Source organism: Rhinoderma darwinii, chromosome 3, assembly GCF_050947455.1.
Source record: "Rhinoderma darwinii isolate aRhiDar2 chromosome 3, aRhiDar2.hap1, whole genome shotgun sequence".
NCBI lineage: Eukaryota > Metazoa > Chordata > Amphibia > Anura > Rhinodermatidae > Rhinoderma > Rhinoderma darwinii.
Genome location: NC_134689.1, coordinates 159,220,912 through 159,239,526, shown reverse-complemented (window position 1 = coordinate 159,239,526; position 18,615 = coordinate 159,220,912). Strand labels below are relative to the sequence as shown.

General features: G+C 43.9%; 1 protein-coding gene across 2 annotated transcripts in view; it reads right to left on the bottom strand.

The window, feature by feature from the left end:
* Positions 1-18,615, bottom strand: part of LOC142749225 (tryptophan 5-hydroxylase 2-like) — a 243,072-nt gene that overhangs the window by 154,342 nt on the left and 70,115 nt on the right. Inside the window, exons 8-9 of one of the 2 annotated variants that reach the window (XM_075856964.1) lie at positions 5,392-5,518; positions 5,199-5,277 (exon numbers count right to left, since the gene is read on the bottom strand). In XM_075856964.1, the coding sequence (XP_075713079.1) occupies positions 5,239-5,277; positions 5,392-5,518 (166 nt within the window). In that variant the 3' untranslated portion in view covers positions 5,199-5,238. Of the gene's footprint in view, positions 1-5,198; positions 5,278-5,391; positions 5,519-18,615 lie in introns of those variants that run through there. The other variant, XM_075856963.1, reaches the window with a different exon arrangement.

The window sequence follows — 18,615 nt, the reverse complement described above, 5'->3', positions numbered from 1 at the left end:
GTGGCTGGCAGCTATGGGGGGCATTATACTGCGTGGGTGCAGCTATGGGGGGTCATTATACTGTGGGGGCAGCTATGGGTGCATTATACTGTGGGGTCATTCATGGGGTCTGTCAGGCATAGTCATGTGCAGGAGTCTGGTGGTGTTGGGGAGGGGTAGGGGGGCCTAAACTGAAATCTTGCACCAGGGCCCATGAGCCTTTAGCTATGCCACTCCCAGGCAGAGTGCTAGTAGTGCTCTGCCTGGGACTATGGCTCTGGGGTTGCCCCTGATAACACTGTCCATATATAGACAGTGACATCAGGGGCTGTGTGGCACTACCTGGGAGGAGGGGGCTGTGTGGCACTACCTGGGAGGGGGGCTGTGTGGCACTATCTAAACAGGGCACTAAATTTATGGGTGTACAAACTGGGGGCCTAACTTCTATATGGAGGCATAAACAGGGCCCAACGTCTATATGGGGGCACAAAGTGACGATTTGTGGCATTTTACTGCCGCCGTGAGTTCCCCTGCAAAGGGACCCACTAAGTCGGTGTCGCCCAAGGGCCCACATAAACCTGGAGCCGGCCCTGCTGAGGTGCATAATGCATAAATGTCACCAACACACTGACTCAATAACTGCAGAGTTCCAAACCTCCTCTGGAATTAACATCAGCACAAACACTATGTTCCAGGAACTTCATGACATGGGTTTCCATGGCTGAACGGCTACATGCAAACCTTACATTACCAAGCACAATGCCGGGTGTTTGGCTGGAGTGGTGTAAAGCATGCTGTCACTGAATTCTGGAGCAGTGGAAACTTGTTCTGTGAAGTGATGAACCACCCTTCTCTATCTGGAAGTCTAATGGATGAGATTGGGTTTGCCGAATGCCAGGAGAACGTTACCTGCCTGACTGCATTGTGCTAACTGTAAGGTTTGGTGGAGGAGGGATAATGCTATGGGGTTGTTTTTCAGGGGTTGGCCTAGGCCCCTTAGTTCCAGTGAAGGGAAACCTTAATGCTTCAGCATACCAAGACATTTTGGATACTTATATGCATCCAACTTTGTGGAAACAGTTTGGGGAAGGCCCTTTTCTGTTCAAGCATGGTCCATAAAGGCATGGTTGGGTGAGTTTGGTGTGGAAGTACTTGACTGGCCCCCACAAAGCCCTGACCTCAACCCCATCGAACACCTTTGGGATGAACTAGAACGGAGATTGCGAGCCAGGCCATGTCGTTCAACATCAGCGTCTGAACTCACAAGTGTTCTTCTGGATGAATTGGCAAAAATTCCCACAGACACACTCCAAAACCTTGTAGAAAGCCTTCACAGAAGAGTGGAAGCTATTTTGGTAGTAAAGGGGGGACCAACTCCATATAAAGGCTTATGGATTTAGGATGGGATGTCATAAAAACTCCTGTAGCTATAATGTGTTGGTGTCTTTATACTTTTTGTCCACACAGTATAAATATATATATATATATATATATATATATATATATATATATATATATATATATATATATATATATATATATATATAAAATCAGATTAAGTCGTGAACACTCAAATAGAGTGAGTGCAGACATCAAATTAAATATAGTTAGCATTTGTCCCTAGAATATGGCAAAGTTGTGGGCTCCATCATTTTGGCAGGAGGAAAAGAACTGCATGCGGTGCTACTCCTCCCGTCAAATTTGACGGAATTTGTGATGGAGCTCCAACGTAAATGTGATCAGGCCTTAAATTCATAGTAGCATCTTTTCTGTTGTGTGTTCTCCTTTTGTAGTTGTATTTTGTAAATCTATTTGTATTAACATAGCAACAAATAAAAAGTACAATGCACACATCTTCAGACATTAAAGTCAAATTACAATCAAGAATAATCTGCTATATGAATCAGTTGCACTAAAGTTTAGCTTATATACAGTGTGGTAAAACAATAAACAAGTACATAAAAATAAAAGAAATGGGTGTGAACAGAAAGTCGCCTTTTTGTGCAACTGATGCCTAAAATGATGTAAATTTGCATCCGTTTTTCAGGACCTAAACATGTAGCAAACTGATGTATTTATCTGCATTGAATTTGCAAAATCTATATCAAAACTAAATAAAGAGAAATGCTGATGTCAACACAGACTTAGCATGGGTTGAAATATGATCTATTATCGGTTCAATTGTACCACGGAGGTCCATTAGGTCATCTAAAACCAGCCTAAGGCATTATTCACACGAACGTGTTTAACGTCCGTGATACGTGGGTGAAAATCTTGCGCGTCGCATGGACCTATGTTAGTCAATGGGGCCGTACAGACATTCTGTGATTTTCACGCAGCGTGTGTCCGCTGCGTAAAACTCCCGACATGTCCTATACTTGGGAGTTTTTCACGCATCATGCACCCATTGAAGTCAATGGGTGCGTGAAAGTCACGCGCAGCACACGGAAGCACTTCCGTGTGTCGCGCATGATTCGCGCAACAGTAGATCAAGAAATGAAGGGAAAAATAAAACCACTTCCTTAATTTATTTTTCTAAACATCAAAACCGCGTGTCCTAAGGATGGCATATGCGTGAAAATCACGAAGCCACGCAGCAAACACTTATAACACACGGAACTGCAATGCGCGCAAAACGCACACGTTCGTGTGAATTTCGCCTAAGTGTGTGAGTATTGATGATATGCTAGTACACCTACATCCTTCCATTCTTCAGAAGATGATCACCAGTCATAAAGGCTGGAAAGAAGACCTTTGTTCCTCAGTTTTCTTTGAGGGTCTTTGTTCCTCCAAGAACAGCAACATTTCACTTTGTGCTACAAATTCTGAAGATTTCTTTCATTATTTTGACATTTTGCTTGGCAATTATATAGAAATGGTATAAATCTTATAAAAGTATCCTTGAATATATTCACTAAAGCGTCAACATTATTGTAGAGAATACTTTGACATTGAATATCACAGGATCAATAGAATCACTCCTACACACTATACGTAAGGATCATGTACCGACAGGTTACAGTTTGTCAATTTTAACACAATTAAATACACATTTTCAGCAAGTTGAAAATATGTATCCTGCTCCTGGATATAATAATCAAAAGCAATTCTGGACACCTGTAATCTCATTGAGCCAAGTTGTATTATCAAAATGGCTTACATACACAGCTGCTGCTATATCACAACCACTTCTTGCCAGTAGCCCTAATACACTGGCTTCTCATTTCTAAATGATATTTAGAGCATCATGGCATGATTTTCCTTTTCAAAGATTTTATTAATATATGTATATATGCATATGTTATTCTATTGGTATACATATGTAAAAGTAATATGCATATAGACTACGGCGCATCTTCAATCCCCAATTTTTCCCAATTTGGAAACAATTTTCAACAACAAGACAATATGCACATGGACGGAGATGACAGCAGATCTGCTACCATTAAGTCTACGTCCTGGATAAATATGAAATACCATATAAACAAATCTGTCATGTCCTAGAAAGACCAAACATTCACATTATAAAGAGTGAATCAACCGTTACAAAATCATACAATACTGTGCAATGGGAATTAGAAATAGTCCGATTATACAGCTAAACATTCCAGCAGTGCTGTTCCATTGGCTGTGGGCCTGGCAAGTGCAGATTGATAAAAGGTTTTATTACCGCTTTAGCATAAAAAAAAACCTGTTGCTCGTATACATGCTTATGCTTTTCCAATCTGTTGTTGTGTCAGATTTTATTTCGATTTTTCTCAACTTAATTATTCCAAAGGAGTTTTTAAGGCTTCCAAACAGGTTATAGGCTGAGCGGCATCCTAAATGTGCGCCATTAAATGTGCTCCTATCATAATATTTTTTCTCTATTATAAGAGAGAACAAAATCATAAACTGCAAACACAATGAGGAAAATGCATTTCCCAATTTTTAAACTGTAACAAATACAAATAAATAGTCAGTAGACAAGTTCATGTCTAGCATCAGCTTATCTAATAACCCAGGGATTTCATGCTGGTGGAATGCTAATATTCTGATGCAATGGAATATTATGTCCTAGAAGCTACCTGATATTCAACATGATGTGCCCTTTATACAACCGCCACAAATTGCTAAATCCATGTGTGACATAGCTCAATGTTTCCATCAGTAAATAGCAAACCTTAATAATGTTCGCTGCAAACTTCGTTGTATTCTCTCTAGAAAGAGTCCAATTTCCATAAGTTATTTCTTTGCAGCAGGAGAACACTACGAGGGAACTAAAAGTCACGGGTTTGTTTTTTCTCTTAGTAATAGAGGGTCGGGGGACCAGCTCATCAATCTCTCCCAAAGGTGGAAAACGCGTTGTTCCACACACACAAAATCTATCACATAATCAGAAAACTCAATCTTAACCTAATAGAAACAGATGGTAATATTTTTATTTAGAGACAGGACACTGTAGCGCTCTGCGCCAGTCAGACACCTCTGCTGGAACATGCCAGTCATTTATCAAGATCTGAGTTTATTTCAAGCACTACCACTGAAATAGATCTTGTAGCTTTGAAACAGAAAACATGCCCTCCAGGATTACTAATACCCCTGATAGGCACCTAAAAATAATATATCATAATTATTTATTGCAAAGTCAAATGTGGTCATCTACTATGATATGGAACTTCAATAGGTAGAGAATAGTGTTGAATTTGGGACTATCTTATGTTAGCCTGCCTGTGCTTTTATACCAGGATCACACACACAGTTTTGATGCCGTTTTTGGCTCAGTTTTTTTTAGCCAAACACAGAAGTGGACACAAAATAAACGAAACACATCAGTCTTTTCTTTATACCTTTTCTTCCATTTAGATGTACTTTTGGCTTTGGCTCAAAAAACGGAACCAAAAACTGCATCAAACCTGTGTGTGTGATACTCACCAAATAATACTAAGAATAAATATTCCATACATTATACTCATTGTAGCCCACGCTAAAATCAACATAGCCGCAATGACAGGGGGAACTTAAAATTCATTGAAATGATTGGCGTTACGTTTTGTGTAAACATGCAACATTTTTTTCCTTGAAGGGTAGGTTAGGCCCTGTTCACATGCTACAGGGATTTTGAAAATCTGCAGCATGCCCTTAAAATCCAGGCAGAATGTTTCTGCAGAATGTGTATAAGCCGTGTGAACACAGCCTAAGAAGTGAATATAGGCCAATATTACTGTAAAAATTGATAAACAGGTCTTTATTGAACATATAGATTAAGAATGAACAGATTTAGAATGTACCAATTTGTAGCTCTGCATATTCAGTATTCTAAAAATAAAAAAATCGGACATTACACAACATTACATATTAAATATTACATATTTTCAGACACATAATAGAATAGAGATTTATTATGGAATAATAGACATTATGTTAACTTACAGTTGCTAGTTTTTGGACATCTTCATCAGATGCGCCTAGCGAGGCAAGACCAATTTCTTGAGAAAATTGGGAAAATTTTGGATCTGCAAGTAAAGGAACATGACCCAGCAACTCATGACAGGTGTCCCTAGAAAAGATAAGTAGAAGACAAGCAATAGGTAAGCAGGTTTTTGTACATTAACTACTGTTTTTAATATAGTTGAAATGTGTATTGTATAATAACAGAAGGCACCTACACAATTATTGATATTTATGTATATACATAACATATACATATATCCGGCATGTCGGCAAGTGCAAATATCAATTTTTACTAAAACACTAACTTGTTGTAAATCTTTACTCCACGGTCCAGTTGCAATATTTAATGACTGTATAAACATGTGAATAGTCAACTAATTCACTATTTACTGGTGCCCATACAAAGACAGCTCACATTTTTATCATTTTGTACTATTACATGGGGCGGAATCATTATTAATTCTCTGAATTGTTTCAATCATAACAACAAATACAGTCAGAAGTACTAGTAGCATGTTGAAACCTTTATTGCCATAATCCACATACAGGTTAAACCAATTTTCTTTCCTTCTGATCATTCAGGAAAATGAGTCAGTACGTAGTATATAGTCTACCTCTTGAAAAATGCTTGACTGCTCAAAGGGCACAATCACACATGCAGTTTTGATGCAGTTTTTGACTCAGGTTTTAAACTAAACACAGGAGTGAACACAACATAAGGGGGGATTTACAGCTCCGTGAGTCATCACATAGGAAAGTATAGTAGAAAGAAGCAAAACTTTTCATGATACTTCTTTATTTCCACAAGACAGGGCAACATTTTTAAGCTTGACATTAGATTTTTATTATTAGATTTTATCAGTGGATATTGACAACTTTAGTGATATCCAATGATATTGAAATGTCTATGCATTCTGACAGACCCTTACCCAAGGGCTGCAGTTTGGGGAAACATTAGATCTATAGCTATATCTATTGAGCAGAGATACAGGTTCCTCTAAGCCCAACACAAATACTATTGGTAGAATTCAAGCTAACAACTACCACGTGAACAATGGTCTGACAATCCATTTTATCAAGTCCGTGGCCACGTTAAGGTCACGAGGAAATCTTTACTTGCATGTGCACATTTCACTTATGATTACATACAACCTTAAGGCCATGTTCAGACGTAGCGCAAATTTTCCGCTGCAAATGTAGGTGCAGATTTGGGGCAATTCCGCAACGAATCTGCAGCAACATTTGCATATTTGACAGATAATTCAGATGTTGCAGAAAACACAGCGGACTTGCCACAGATTTCAGTTTTTGCAATGCAAATGCTGAAATCCGCAGTGAAATTCCGCTTCTTCTCCGCAACGTCATGAGCATCCTGCGGAGGGAAAATTCTGCACCGCAGTCTAATTTCCGCACAGTTATTTTCCGCAACGTCTGAACTAAGTTTCCTAAAAATGTATAGAAACAAATGTAAAAAACGGCTGCTGCAGAATTCCACTGCAGACTGTCCACAGCGGAATACAACAGCAATTCCGCCACGTCTGAATCTGCCCTAAAGATGTTACCTGTTTTGTATTTTCCCTTTTCATACTTCTTTTCTTACAGGTCTCTCAGAATAAGGGCTTGTCCACATGTAACAGAATTGCTGCGGAAAATTACTGCAGCAATTCCTCAGAAACTAGCAGAAATTCCACTGCGGAAAAACCGCACCATTTCCTGAGTTTTTTACTGCAGAAAATGGTGCGGATTTTATTGCGTTTTTTTTTTCAGTGCTTGGAGATAGTGAAACCTCCTCTGAAAAACGCAGACATTCTGCCCACTTTGGGAAGCAGGAGTTGACATGCTGTGGCACGAAAAATACGCACTGTAGCTTAATTTCTGCATGGAAATTTTACACAGCGTGTGGATGAGATTTGTTTAATCTCACCCACTTTGCTGCTACTGTATTCTGCTGCGTATTTTCAGTCCACAATTCTGGACGGAAAATACGAAGCAATTACGTTACGTGTGGACAAGCCCTAAAGCTGCTCGTAGGAGTCCCCACTACTACTACTGCAATAAATCTGCCACTGGGGTGAAAATAAATCAATCCACGACATGTATTGAAATAAGACCCTCAGCGTTTTCAGAGCAGGTACGCTGTGTCAACCTGTGTTTAGCCGACCTAAACACCGCAGGGAATGCCGTCCGTAAATTCGCACCATGTTGTGGTGCGTTTATTCAGGTTGAATTGCCGCTGCGGAAAGCAGTGCCGGAAAAAAACTAAAACGTTTATACTTACCCCCTTCTGTGCGTGGTCCGGCCTCTTGAGATGTCGTTGCAGGCCATGTGACCGCTGCAGCGGTCACATGAGATGAATTGTCATCAGAGGAGGCCAGACTCAAGAAGAAGCAGGGAACTCTGGGTAAGTATAATGTAGCAACACGCACTAGTTTGTTGTGGATCTAAGCACCTCATTGAATTCAATGGGGAAAACCTGCAACAGAAGTGCAGCGACTCCGCAGCATTAATTGACATTAATTGACATTGTTAAAATCTCACCCACACTGCTGCTACTGTAATACGCTGTGGATTCTCTGCAATCATTCCGTTGCGTAAAATCTGCAGTGTTTACGCCGTGTGTGTTACTACCCTTAGGGCAGATACAGACGGACGTTGCGTTTTTGCGCGCGCAAACAACGCAGCGTTTTGCTCACGCAAAAACCATTTGACAGCTGCGTGTGTCATCCGTGTATGATGCGCGGCTGCGTGATTTTCGCGCAGCCGCCATCATACAGATGAGGCTAGTCGACGCCCGTCACTGTCCAAGGTGCTGAAAGAGCTAACTGATCGGCAGTAACTCTTTCAGCACCCTCGACAGTGAATGCCGAACACAATATACAGCAACCTGTTAAAAAAAAAGAAAAAGTTCGTACTTACCGAGATCTGCCCTCCCGGCCGTTGCCTCTCTTGACATCGGGCCCCACCTCCCTGGATGACGCGGCAGTCCATGTGACCGCTGCAGCCTGTGCTTGGCCTGTGATTGGCTGCAGCTGTCACTTGGACTGAATTGTCATCCCGGGAGGTCAGACTGGAGGAAGAAGCCGGGAGTTATCGGTAAGTCAGAACTTCGTTTTTTTTTACAGGTTCATGTTTATTGGGATCGGTAGTCACTGTCCATGGTGCTGAAACAGTTTAACTCTTTCAGCACCCTGGACAGTGACTATGTCCTGACGTCGCGTACCGGGCATTTTTTTGCCGGGTTCGGCCAAAACGAGTTCGGCCGGACCCGGTGAAGTTCGGTTCGCTTGTCCGGGTTCGCTCATCTCAAAGACACTCCGTTTGGATGTTTGGAAACAGAAAAGCACGTGGTGCTTTTCTGTTTACATTCATCCTATTGACAGCTGGTGCGCTGTTTCAGTCGGTTCGCACGGAAGTGCTTCCGTGCAACCTGCGTGGTTTTCACGCACCCATTGACTTCAATGGGTGCGTGATGCGCGAAATACGCAGAGTTATTGAACCTGTCGCGCTTTTTGCGCAGCTGACAAACGCTGCGCAAAAAGCACGGACTGTCTGTACTGCCCCATAGACTTGTATTGGTCTGTGCGTGGCGCGTGAAAACCACGCGGCCCGCACGGACCGAATACACGCTCGTGTGAATCCCCCCTTAGGGTCAATGCACACGATGCGTATTATGTGTGACGCATATTTGCGTATGGCAAAACCGCAGCGTAATACTGTACCAGCATAGACAATGAGATTCCAGGTAATCTCATGTACACTCTGCGGTATTTTTCGACATGTAAATTGACCTGCGGTGCGGGTTTTAGAATTTGAAGCATGTCAATTTATCTTGCGTTTCCGCTTTCTAATTCGATCTGCCTAGTGCAGAGGAAAATCGCACAAAACACGCAGCATGAAAACGCAGCAATTTACGCATCAAAACCTAAAAACCACATCAAAAAACACATCAAAACACGCGATCAGGTGCGGTTTTTATCTGTGAATTTCCTGCATAATGCAGCGGTTTTGTTGCGTATTTTCCGCTGCAAAATACGCAATGTGTGCATGTAGTCTTAGGAAGGGTTCCCATGTAGCGTAAACGTCGTGGAATTTCTGCAACGGAATTCTGTTCGGAAATTTCTGAGCATTTAGGTTGAGTACACACGGGGTGGATACGCTGTGTAAAAGCATGCACCGTATCCGCACTGTGCGCCGCAGGGAATTCCATTAAAAAAAAAACACCAAACTGAGGTGCATTTTTTCGACCGGAATGTCCGCTGTGGAAAACTGCAGCTCTTAGCTGTTTCATTCCAGGAGACTACTGCTGCCTGTGATTGGCTGAAGCGGCGGTCACAAGGGATGAAGCGTCATCCCAGGGGGGCAGCTCTCTGACGTCATCCAGGCCGACCTCTTGGGATGACGTTTCATCGATGTGACTACCGCTACAGCCTGTGATTTGCTGCAGCAGTCACACAGGATATAACATCAACCCAGGAGGCTGGCCGAGACGAAGAAACACAGACTCCTGGGTAAGTATAAGATATTTTTTTTCTGAGCTGCATTATTTGCGGCGGAATCGCTGCAAACACACCACAAAAAACACAACAACTGCTATTAGTTGTAGGTTCTACTTCCCCATTGAATTCAATGTGGAAAACCCGCAACAAAAAAGCAGCGTTTACGGAAATACAATTGACATGCTGCAGAATAAAATTCCGCACCGCAGGTCAATTTCTGAGCGTTTTTTCCGCTCAGTATTTACGCAGCGTGTGGATGAGATTTGCTTTATCTCATCCACTTAGCTGTTAGGGTATGTGCACACGATAGCAGGCTTCTACGTCTGAAATGACAGACTGTTTTCAGGAGAAAACAGCTGCCTCGTTTCAGACGTAAATGCTCCTCCTCGCATTTTGCGAGGCTTCTCTGACAGCCGTAAATTTTGAGCTGCTCTTCATTGAGTTGAATGAAGAATGGCTCAAATTACGTCTGAAAGAAGTGTCCTGCACTTCTTTTGACGAGGCTGTAATTTTACGCGTCGACGTTTGACAGCTGTCAAACGACGATGCGTAAATGACAGGTCGTCTGCACAGTACGTCGGCAAACCCATTCAAATGAATGGGCAGATGTTTGCCGACGTATTGTAGCCCTATTTTCAGACGTAAAACGAGGCATAATACGCCTCGTTTACGTCTGAAAATAGGTCGTGTGAACCCAGCCTTACTGTATTTGCTGCGGAAATTCAGTTGCGGAAAAAACGCTGTATTTACGCGACATGTGAGCTGAACCTTACAGTAGCAGCAAAGTGGATGAGATTAAGAAAATCTCATGCCCATGCTGCGGAAAAAAAAAAGCAGCATAAACATTAATAAATTTACATGCGGTGCAGAATTTAAAACCGCACCATGTCAATTTTATGCTGCGTTTTAGTTGATTTTCCATTGCGGGTTCAATGGGGATGCAAATCCTGTAACACAAAGCCAAGTGTTGCGAGATTTGTGGCGTATTCGCATCGATTATGCCGGAAAAATCGCAACTACGGAAAAAGAAAAAGAAACATACCTACCCAGAAGTCTGTGTTTTTTTGTCCAGTCCGGCCTCCTGGGATGATGTTGCATCCCATGTGACTGCTGCAGCCAATCACAGGCTGCAGAGGCGGTCACATGGAATGAAACGTTATCCCAGGAGGACGGCCTGGATGACGTTTAATCCCATGTGATTGGCTGCAACGGTCACATGGTCTGCAGCATCGTCCAGGAAGGCCGGACCGGACTGCACAGGAGGGACGCGTAACCAAAACTGCCTAGGTAAGTATGAACTTTTTTTTACGACTACTTTCCCCAGCGAAAAAATCTGTCCGAAATAAAGCACCAATTTTTCGGACGGAATGTACTGCGGGTTCTAGGTCGAAACACTGCGTGATTCTTATACAGCGTATCCGACCCGAGGGCACCCGGCCTCAGGGTAGGAACACACATGGCGTAAACACTGCGGATCTTCTGCAACGGATTAATTGCGGAAAATCTGCAGCGTTTTACTGTAGCAGCAGTGTTGGTGAGATTTCAACAAATCTCGTCCCCAGACAACGGAAAAAAGCAGCCTAAAAAAAAAAAAACACATTAAAAATTGACTTGTGGTGCAATTAATGCTGTGGAGTCTCTGCAATTCAAATTTTCTCAAAACTTCTGAATTCAATGGGGTGCTTAAAACCGCAACAAAGTAGTGTGTTTTGCGACATTATACTTACCCAGAGATCCATGGTGCGGATTTTCGGACGGCATTCACTACGGTGTTCATGGCGTATACGCTGTGCAGCTTGACGCAGCGTACTCGCCCTCAATACATTGTGTGTGTTCCTACCCTAAGGCTGGGTTCACACTGAGTTTTTTGCAGGCGGAAAATCTTCCTCAAAATTCAGTTTGGAATTTTGAGGCATATTTTCCTCTGCCTGCATGCCGATTTTCACAGCGTATTTCGCCCGCGGCCATTGAGCCGCGAAATACGCTTTCTCTGCCTCCCATTGGTATCAATAGGAGGTCAGAGGCGTAAACGCCCGAAGATAGGGCATGTCCCTTCTTTTTCCCGCGAGACGGTAGATAACGCCATACAGTCCCCCCTGTAGATAACGCCATACAGCCCCCTCTGTAGATAACGCCATACAGTCCCCCTGTGGATAGCGCCATACAGCCCCCTGTAGATAACGTCATACAGCCCCCCTGTAGATAACGCCATACAGTCCCCCTGTAGATAACGCCATACAGTCCCCCCTGTAGATAATGCCATACAGCCCCCTCTGTAGAGAACGCCATACAGCCCCCTGTAGATAACGTCATACAGCCCCCCTGTAGATAGCGCCATACAGCCCCCTCTGTAGATAATGCCATACAGTCCCCCCTGTAGGGAACGCCATACAGCCCCCTGTAGATAACGTCATACAGCCCCCCTGTAGATAGCGCCATACAGCTCCCCCTCCCCTGGGTGTCACACAACCCCCCCCCCCTGTAGATAGTGCCTTTTTTACAGCCCCCCCTGTAGATAACGCCATACAGCCCCCCTGTATATAGCACCATACAGCCCCCTCTGTAGATAGCGCCATACAGTCCCCCTGTAGATAACGCCATACAGCCCCCTCTGTAGATAGCGCCATACAGTCCCCCCTGTAGATAACGCCATACAGCCCCCTCTGTAGAGAACGCCATACAGCCCCCTGTAGATAACGTCATACAGCCCCCCTGTAGATAGCGCCATACAGCCCCCTCTGTAGATAATGCCATACAGTCCCCCCTGTAGATAACGCCATACAGTCCCCCCTGTGGATAGCGCCATACAGGCCCCTCTGTAGACAACGCAATACAGTCCCCCTGTGGATAGCGCCATACAGCCCCCCTGTAGATAACGCCATACAGCCCCCCTGTAGATAGCGCCATACAGCCCCCTCTGTAGATGGCGCCATACAGCCCCCCCTGTAGATAACGCCATACAGCCCCCTTTGTAGATATCTACAGAGGGGGCTGTATGGCGTTATCTACAGGGGGGACTGTATGGCGCTATCTACAGAGGGGGCTGTATGGCGTTATCTACAGGGGGACTGTATGGCGCTATCTACAGAGGGGGCTGTATGGCGTTATCTACAGGGGGACTGTATGGCGCTATCTACAGAGGGGGCTGTATGGTGCTATATACAGGGGGGCTGTATGGCGTTATCTACAGGGGGGGGCTGTAAAAAAGGCACTATCTACAGGGGGGAGGTTGTGTGACACCCAGGGGAGGGGGGCCCCAGTCAAAAGTTTGCTATGGGGCCAAGTCTTTCCTAGTTACGCCCCTGGGAGAGATGTGAACATAGCCTTACATTGACACCAATGGTAAAAAATAACCCATCCGTTGGAGTTTTTTTTTAATGGGTAAAAGTCCTGTACTCTGCACGTTTATGGCTTCGTTCACTTCTGCGTCAGAGCTCCATTCAGGTGTTCCATCTGAGCTCTCCGTCAGAACGGAACCCTGACTGACGAAAATAAAAAACATAGGTTTCCGTTTGCATCACCATTGTTTTTAATCGTGACGGATCCGGTGCTAATGGTTTCCGTTTGTCTCAGTTGTGCAAGGGTTCCATCGTTTTGACGGAAGCAATACCGCAGTCGACTACGCTATTCATTCCATCAAAATGAAGGAACCCGTGCATAACTGAAACAAACGGAAACCATTTGCATCAATGGTGATACATACGGTTTCCGTTTGTTTCAGTCAGGGTTCCGTGCTGACAGAAAGATCGGACGGAACGCCTGAACGAAGCCTTGACGTACAAAAAACAGATGACTAACATAACGGATGCCAACGGATGCAATTAAAGATCCCATTGATTTCAATGGGCTTTTTAACTGATCAGATTTAATCCCTATTCTGATTTAAAAACGGATCAGAGTAAATCCTCGTTCACACCATCGTCAGTGTGTTCCATTGTTCTGCTCCGTCAAAGGAGCAGAAAAAGGAAATAACAGAAATGACAGATATCACCAGCGCTCGACGGAACCTATTGACTTTAATGGGTTCCGTTGGTAACCACTATTTTCTCCGGTAATCTCCTGTAATTTCTGCCAGATCTGCGACGGAGGTCCCTAACGGAGCCGCCAACGCAGATGTTAACAAAACATGACAGATTATACAAAGCAAGTGTGAACTTACCCTAAGGCTGGGTTCACACGACCTATTTTCAGGCGTAAACGAGGCGTATTATGCCTCGATTTACGCCTGAAAATAGGGCTACAATACGTCGGCAAACATCTGCCCATTCATTTGAATGGGTTTGCCGACGTATTGTGCAGACGACTTGTAATTTACGCGTCGTCGTTTGACAGCTGTCAAACGACGACGCGTAAATTGACTGCAGGGCACACTTCTTTGCTACGTAATTTGAGCCGTTCTTCATTGAACTCAATGAAGAGCAGCTCAAGATTTACGAGCGTCACAGACGTCTCATATATTACGAGGAGGAGCATTTACGGCTGAAACGAGGCAGCTGTTTTCTTCTGAAAACAGTCTGTCATTTTAGCCGTAAATGCCTGCTATCGTGTGAACATACCCTCATACATTATGTATTTGTTTATTACTAAACGTAATTGAAATGTTTTATTTTGCACAGAATTATGTTACTTAAGGCCTCATGCACACGACCGTAGCCATGTGCACGGCCGTGATTTTCGGGTTGGGTGGCAGCGGCCATAATAAGACATGTCCTTTCTTTCTGCGGTGCGGACTCCCGGGCCATGCACAGACCATAAAAACTACGGCCGTGTGCATGGCCCCATAGAAGTGAATGGGGCCGCAATTCCCTCGTGGATTTTCGGGGGAATTGCGGCCGCAAAACACATTCGTGTGCATGGGGCCTTAATGTTTCTCAATAAAGTTATTGAAAATACCAGCTGATAATCAGATTTGTGATCAAATGGACCCGATACATTATAAGATACCTACCTTGTATTAAACTGCAGCTGCCTTGGATTCCATGTAAAGATATTATCAGCTCTTAGGGAAAAAAATTACTTTCTATTGCGTCCGCTCTGTAGACACTGGCTATATTTAGAGAGCAGATGTATACTGTATACAGGTTTTTTCAGTATGCACTCCATGTCTATGTCATTTGTGATGTAGGCCTCAATGCTCTGGTTGAATCCCACATATAATATATAGAGATTTGCAAAATCACTGAACCACAAACATATAGGATCTCCGTAATTCACTTCCAAACATCCAATTAAATATACAAATGCAATATAAACATAAAAAGCCTTTGTTACTCAAACACGTTTAACAGATATATAAATGCCAGTATAAACACAGCCAACTGCAATATATGCAAAACAAAACTAAACTGCAATTATTTTGAGATATTCTACAGCAATTCAGTGAATGTTCCTATACAATGTTGATTAACTAATTGCATCCCTGGCTGTAAAATTTGCATTCCGTAATTTAAAGCAAAAAATAAACAACAGTAGTTATAATGCGAGTTACTGTTGGAATTTACATTATGATTTTAATTTGAGTTTCATTAGAACTTGTTATCCATCTTTTTATTGTTAGGGCACAAATATATTCCTGAGCAAATATAATTGCATCCCTTACTACCTAGGAAGTAAATTACATTCCTGAAGCAGTGCTGTAAAGCTTTCCTTGCTTACACAAAAGCTGGCATATATGCAGAACCACCCAAGGTGCTGATTATGTAGATTATACACACACACATGCAGAAAGTCTAGGTGCCCACAAGCTCCCCGCTCAGAAAAGAATCACACTAATTCCGGGTCTTATGAGCAAATAATACGTTTATTTAATACAATTATTTGCCTTACACATAACCTAAAGCAATCAAGGGTTCCTGTCATTTCCTGATTCTCTACAGTACTGAAATGGTGAGATTTGTGTTGTTGTTGTGGTTGTTCATAAAATGGGTACATATAAGCATACCTCCCAACCGTCCCGGATCCAGCAGGACAGTCCCGGTTTGTCACCGCTGTCCCGCCGCCCCGACGGTCTGCAAAATGTCCCGCTGGTAGCTGCATCCAAACAGCTGATCGCTGCTGACTGCAGCAGCGATCAGAAGAAGGCAGGAGACTTGAGGCGGTATTCTCACTGCAATCGATGCCGGCACTGGAATGGACCAGTACAGTCACCTGACCTGTCATCTGACCTCACCGGTCAGGTGGCTGGACTGGTTCACTCCCGGGCCGGCATCGACACCAGTGAGAACGCCGCGGCAAGACTCCCGACGGTGAGTGGCGTCAAAAGCAGAGCGGAGAGTGGCAGCAGTAGGGCTAGCTACCTCTACCGCTCTCCGCTCTGGTGGCAAAGTGGCACCTACAGGGGAGCTGTGTGTGGAGCTATTTACAGGGGGGCTGTATCTGGCGCTATCTACAGGGGGGCTGTGTGTGGTGCTATCTACAGGGGGCTGTATCTGGCGCTATCTACAGGGGGGCTGTGTCTGGCGCTATCTACAGGGGGCTGTGTCTGGCGCTATCTACAGGGCGGCTGTATGTGGCGCTATCTACAGGGGGGCTGTGTCTGGAGCTATCTACAGGGGGGCTGTGTGTGGAGCTATCTACAAGGGGGCTGTATCTGGAGCTATCTACAGGAGGGCTGTGTCTGTCACTATCTACAGGGGGATGTGTGTGGAGCTATCTACAGGGGGCTGTGTGTGGAGCTATCTACAGGGGGCTGTGTGTGGAGCTATCTACAGGGGGCTGTGTCTGGCGCTATCTACAGGGGGACTGTGTCTGGCGCTATCTACAGGGGGGCTGTGACTGGCGCTATCTACAGGGGGCTGTGTCTGGAGCTATCAACAGGGGAGCTGTATCTGGCGCTATGTACAGGGGGGCTGTGTCTGGCACTATGTACAGGGGGGCTGTATCTGGAGCTATCTACAGGGGTGGATGATTTTTCCATTGACCGGTAGCAGAGTTACACAACTGAAAAAAAAAAATCCCCATCATGTAACTCTGCTACCTGTCAATTGAAAAGTCATCAACCACAGGGTCTCCCTCTTGACTTTCATTGTTCTCAGCCTTTTGGTTTGTCCTGCAGCTGCTGCCGCCGTGATGAGCAAATGTTATACCCAAGATAGGAAAAGTAACACAAAGACGATATAACCGGATCCATAATATCTGTGATATCCAGACAGTCTAGAGATCCGCAGTGAGAATGTACGCGTGTTATTTGCAGAAGGATCTGGCCGTGACTTGATGTGTTGATGCGGGATATTGGGCGTGGTTAGGGCGCGTGGCTTAAAATGTCCCTCTTTTCCGAATTCAAAAGTTGGGAGGTATGCATATAAGTACAGTTGAACGGAGGAGTGGCAGAGCATTGCTTGTTAAGAGTGATGCTCTGCAGAGACTGCACTGAAAGGGTGAACAGGTTTTGCAAGGACATTTTGTAATAAACAATCCTGTATACTGAAAAAAAAAAAAAAATGTTATAATACATATTCACTAATAGAAACCTCTTTGCAATATACTTCATTAGATGACTGTGCCTTCCTTAGCAAAGGTATAGCTAGCGGGCAGCAGGGGGGCGGCAGCCTTGGGCCCAGTTACATGGTGAGGCCCACCCACTGGAAGAGGTCACAATAACGCCTATTCAAGCATCATTAATGCCAGCACAGACAATTTTACACATTAAAAACAGTATGTCTATGTATGAAACTAAACCCTGTAGCCAAGAGGCGTAGCTAGGGGTTTAGCAGAGGGGGTGAAACACATCTGAGTGGGCCCCCCACACAGTATAATGACGAATGGGGGGAGGAAACCTCCAGCTAACCAGTCCAACGCCTGACACCTTGGCCTCGCTCGGATCTCCGCGACGGTCCACGGCAAACAATAGAAGTGTAAAGAAAGTTGATCCAGCGCTGCAGGTATGTGGTTAAAAAGGAACGTATTCCCAATTTTATTGTATCAAAAGATTAAAAATTCGATGTCAGGTGCATATGGGCATCAAGGCAGTATTAGGTGGATATTTCAGCGCCTACGCGTTTCAAGCACGGCAAGTGCTCTTAGTCATGGCATCCATTCACTCACTAGGACACAAGACTAATGGGTTTATATGTTTGATTTTGCAGGGTGGAGCTAGGAAGCCTTTCAGATTAAATAATTGCTAGCAGCTTGTGTGTTTCTGAACCAACAGAAAACAGGGCTGTCCTGCCTCTTGTTCTCTGAGTGTAATGTTCTCTGCTTAGAATAAATGTTCATAACTCATTAAACTCTTAATAATACATGCAGGAACCATAATGTAAACAGTGTTCATTTGTTTCTTGTATCAAGATTGTATTAGTTATTTGCTGCATTAAATTTCGGTTTAAAGGTCCCCTTAGATGAAATGGGCAGACTGCTATATAGCTACGGCTTCCCAGAGAACCGCGTTAAAACCGCGATTCCAATAATCCACATTGGGTATGAGTACTTTTAAACTCTTATTGGGCTTGTGTGCCTGTGTGTGAATGGCTCCTGAGCTTAAACCAATGTTACATCTTGTTTCGAAATAAGAAAGTCATATATAAAAAATAAACATTCAAAAAGAACAAAAGAGAGACATTTAAAATCAAACATATAAACCCATAGTCTTGTGTCCTAGTGAGTGAATGGATGCCATGACTAAGAGCACTTGCCGTGCTTGAAACGCGTAGGCGCTGAAATATCCACCTAATACTGCCTTGATGCCCATATGCACCTGACATCGAATTTT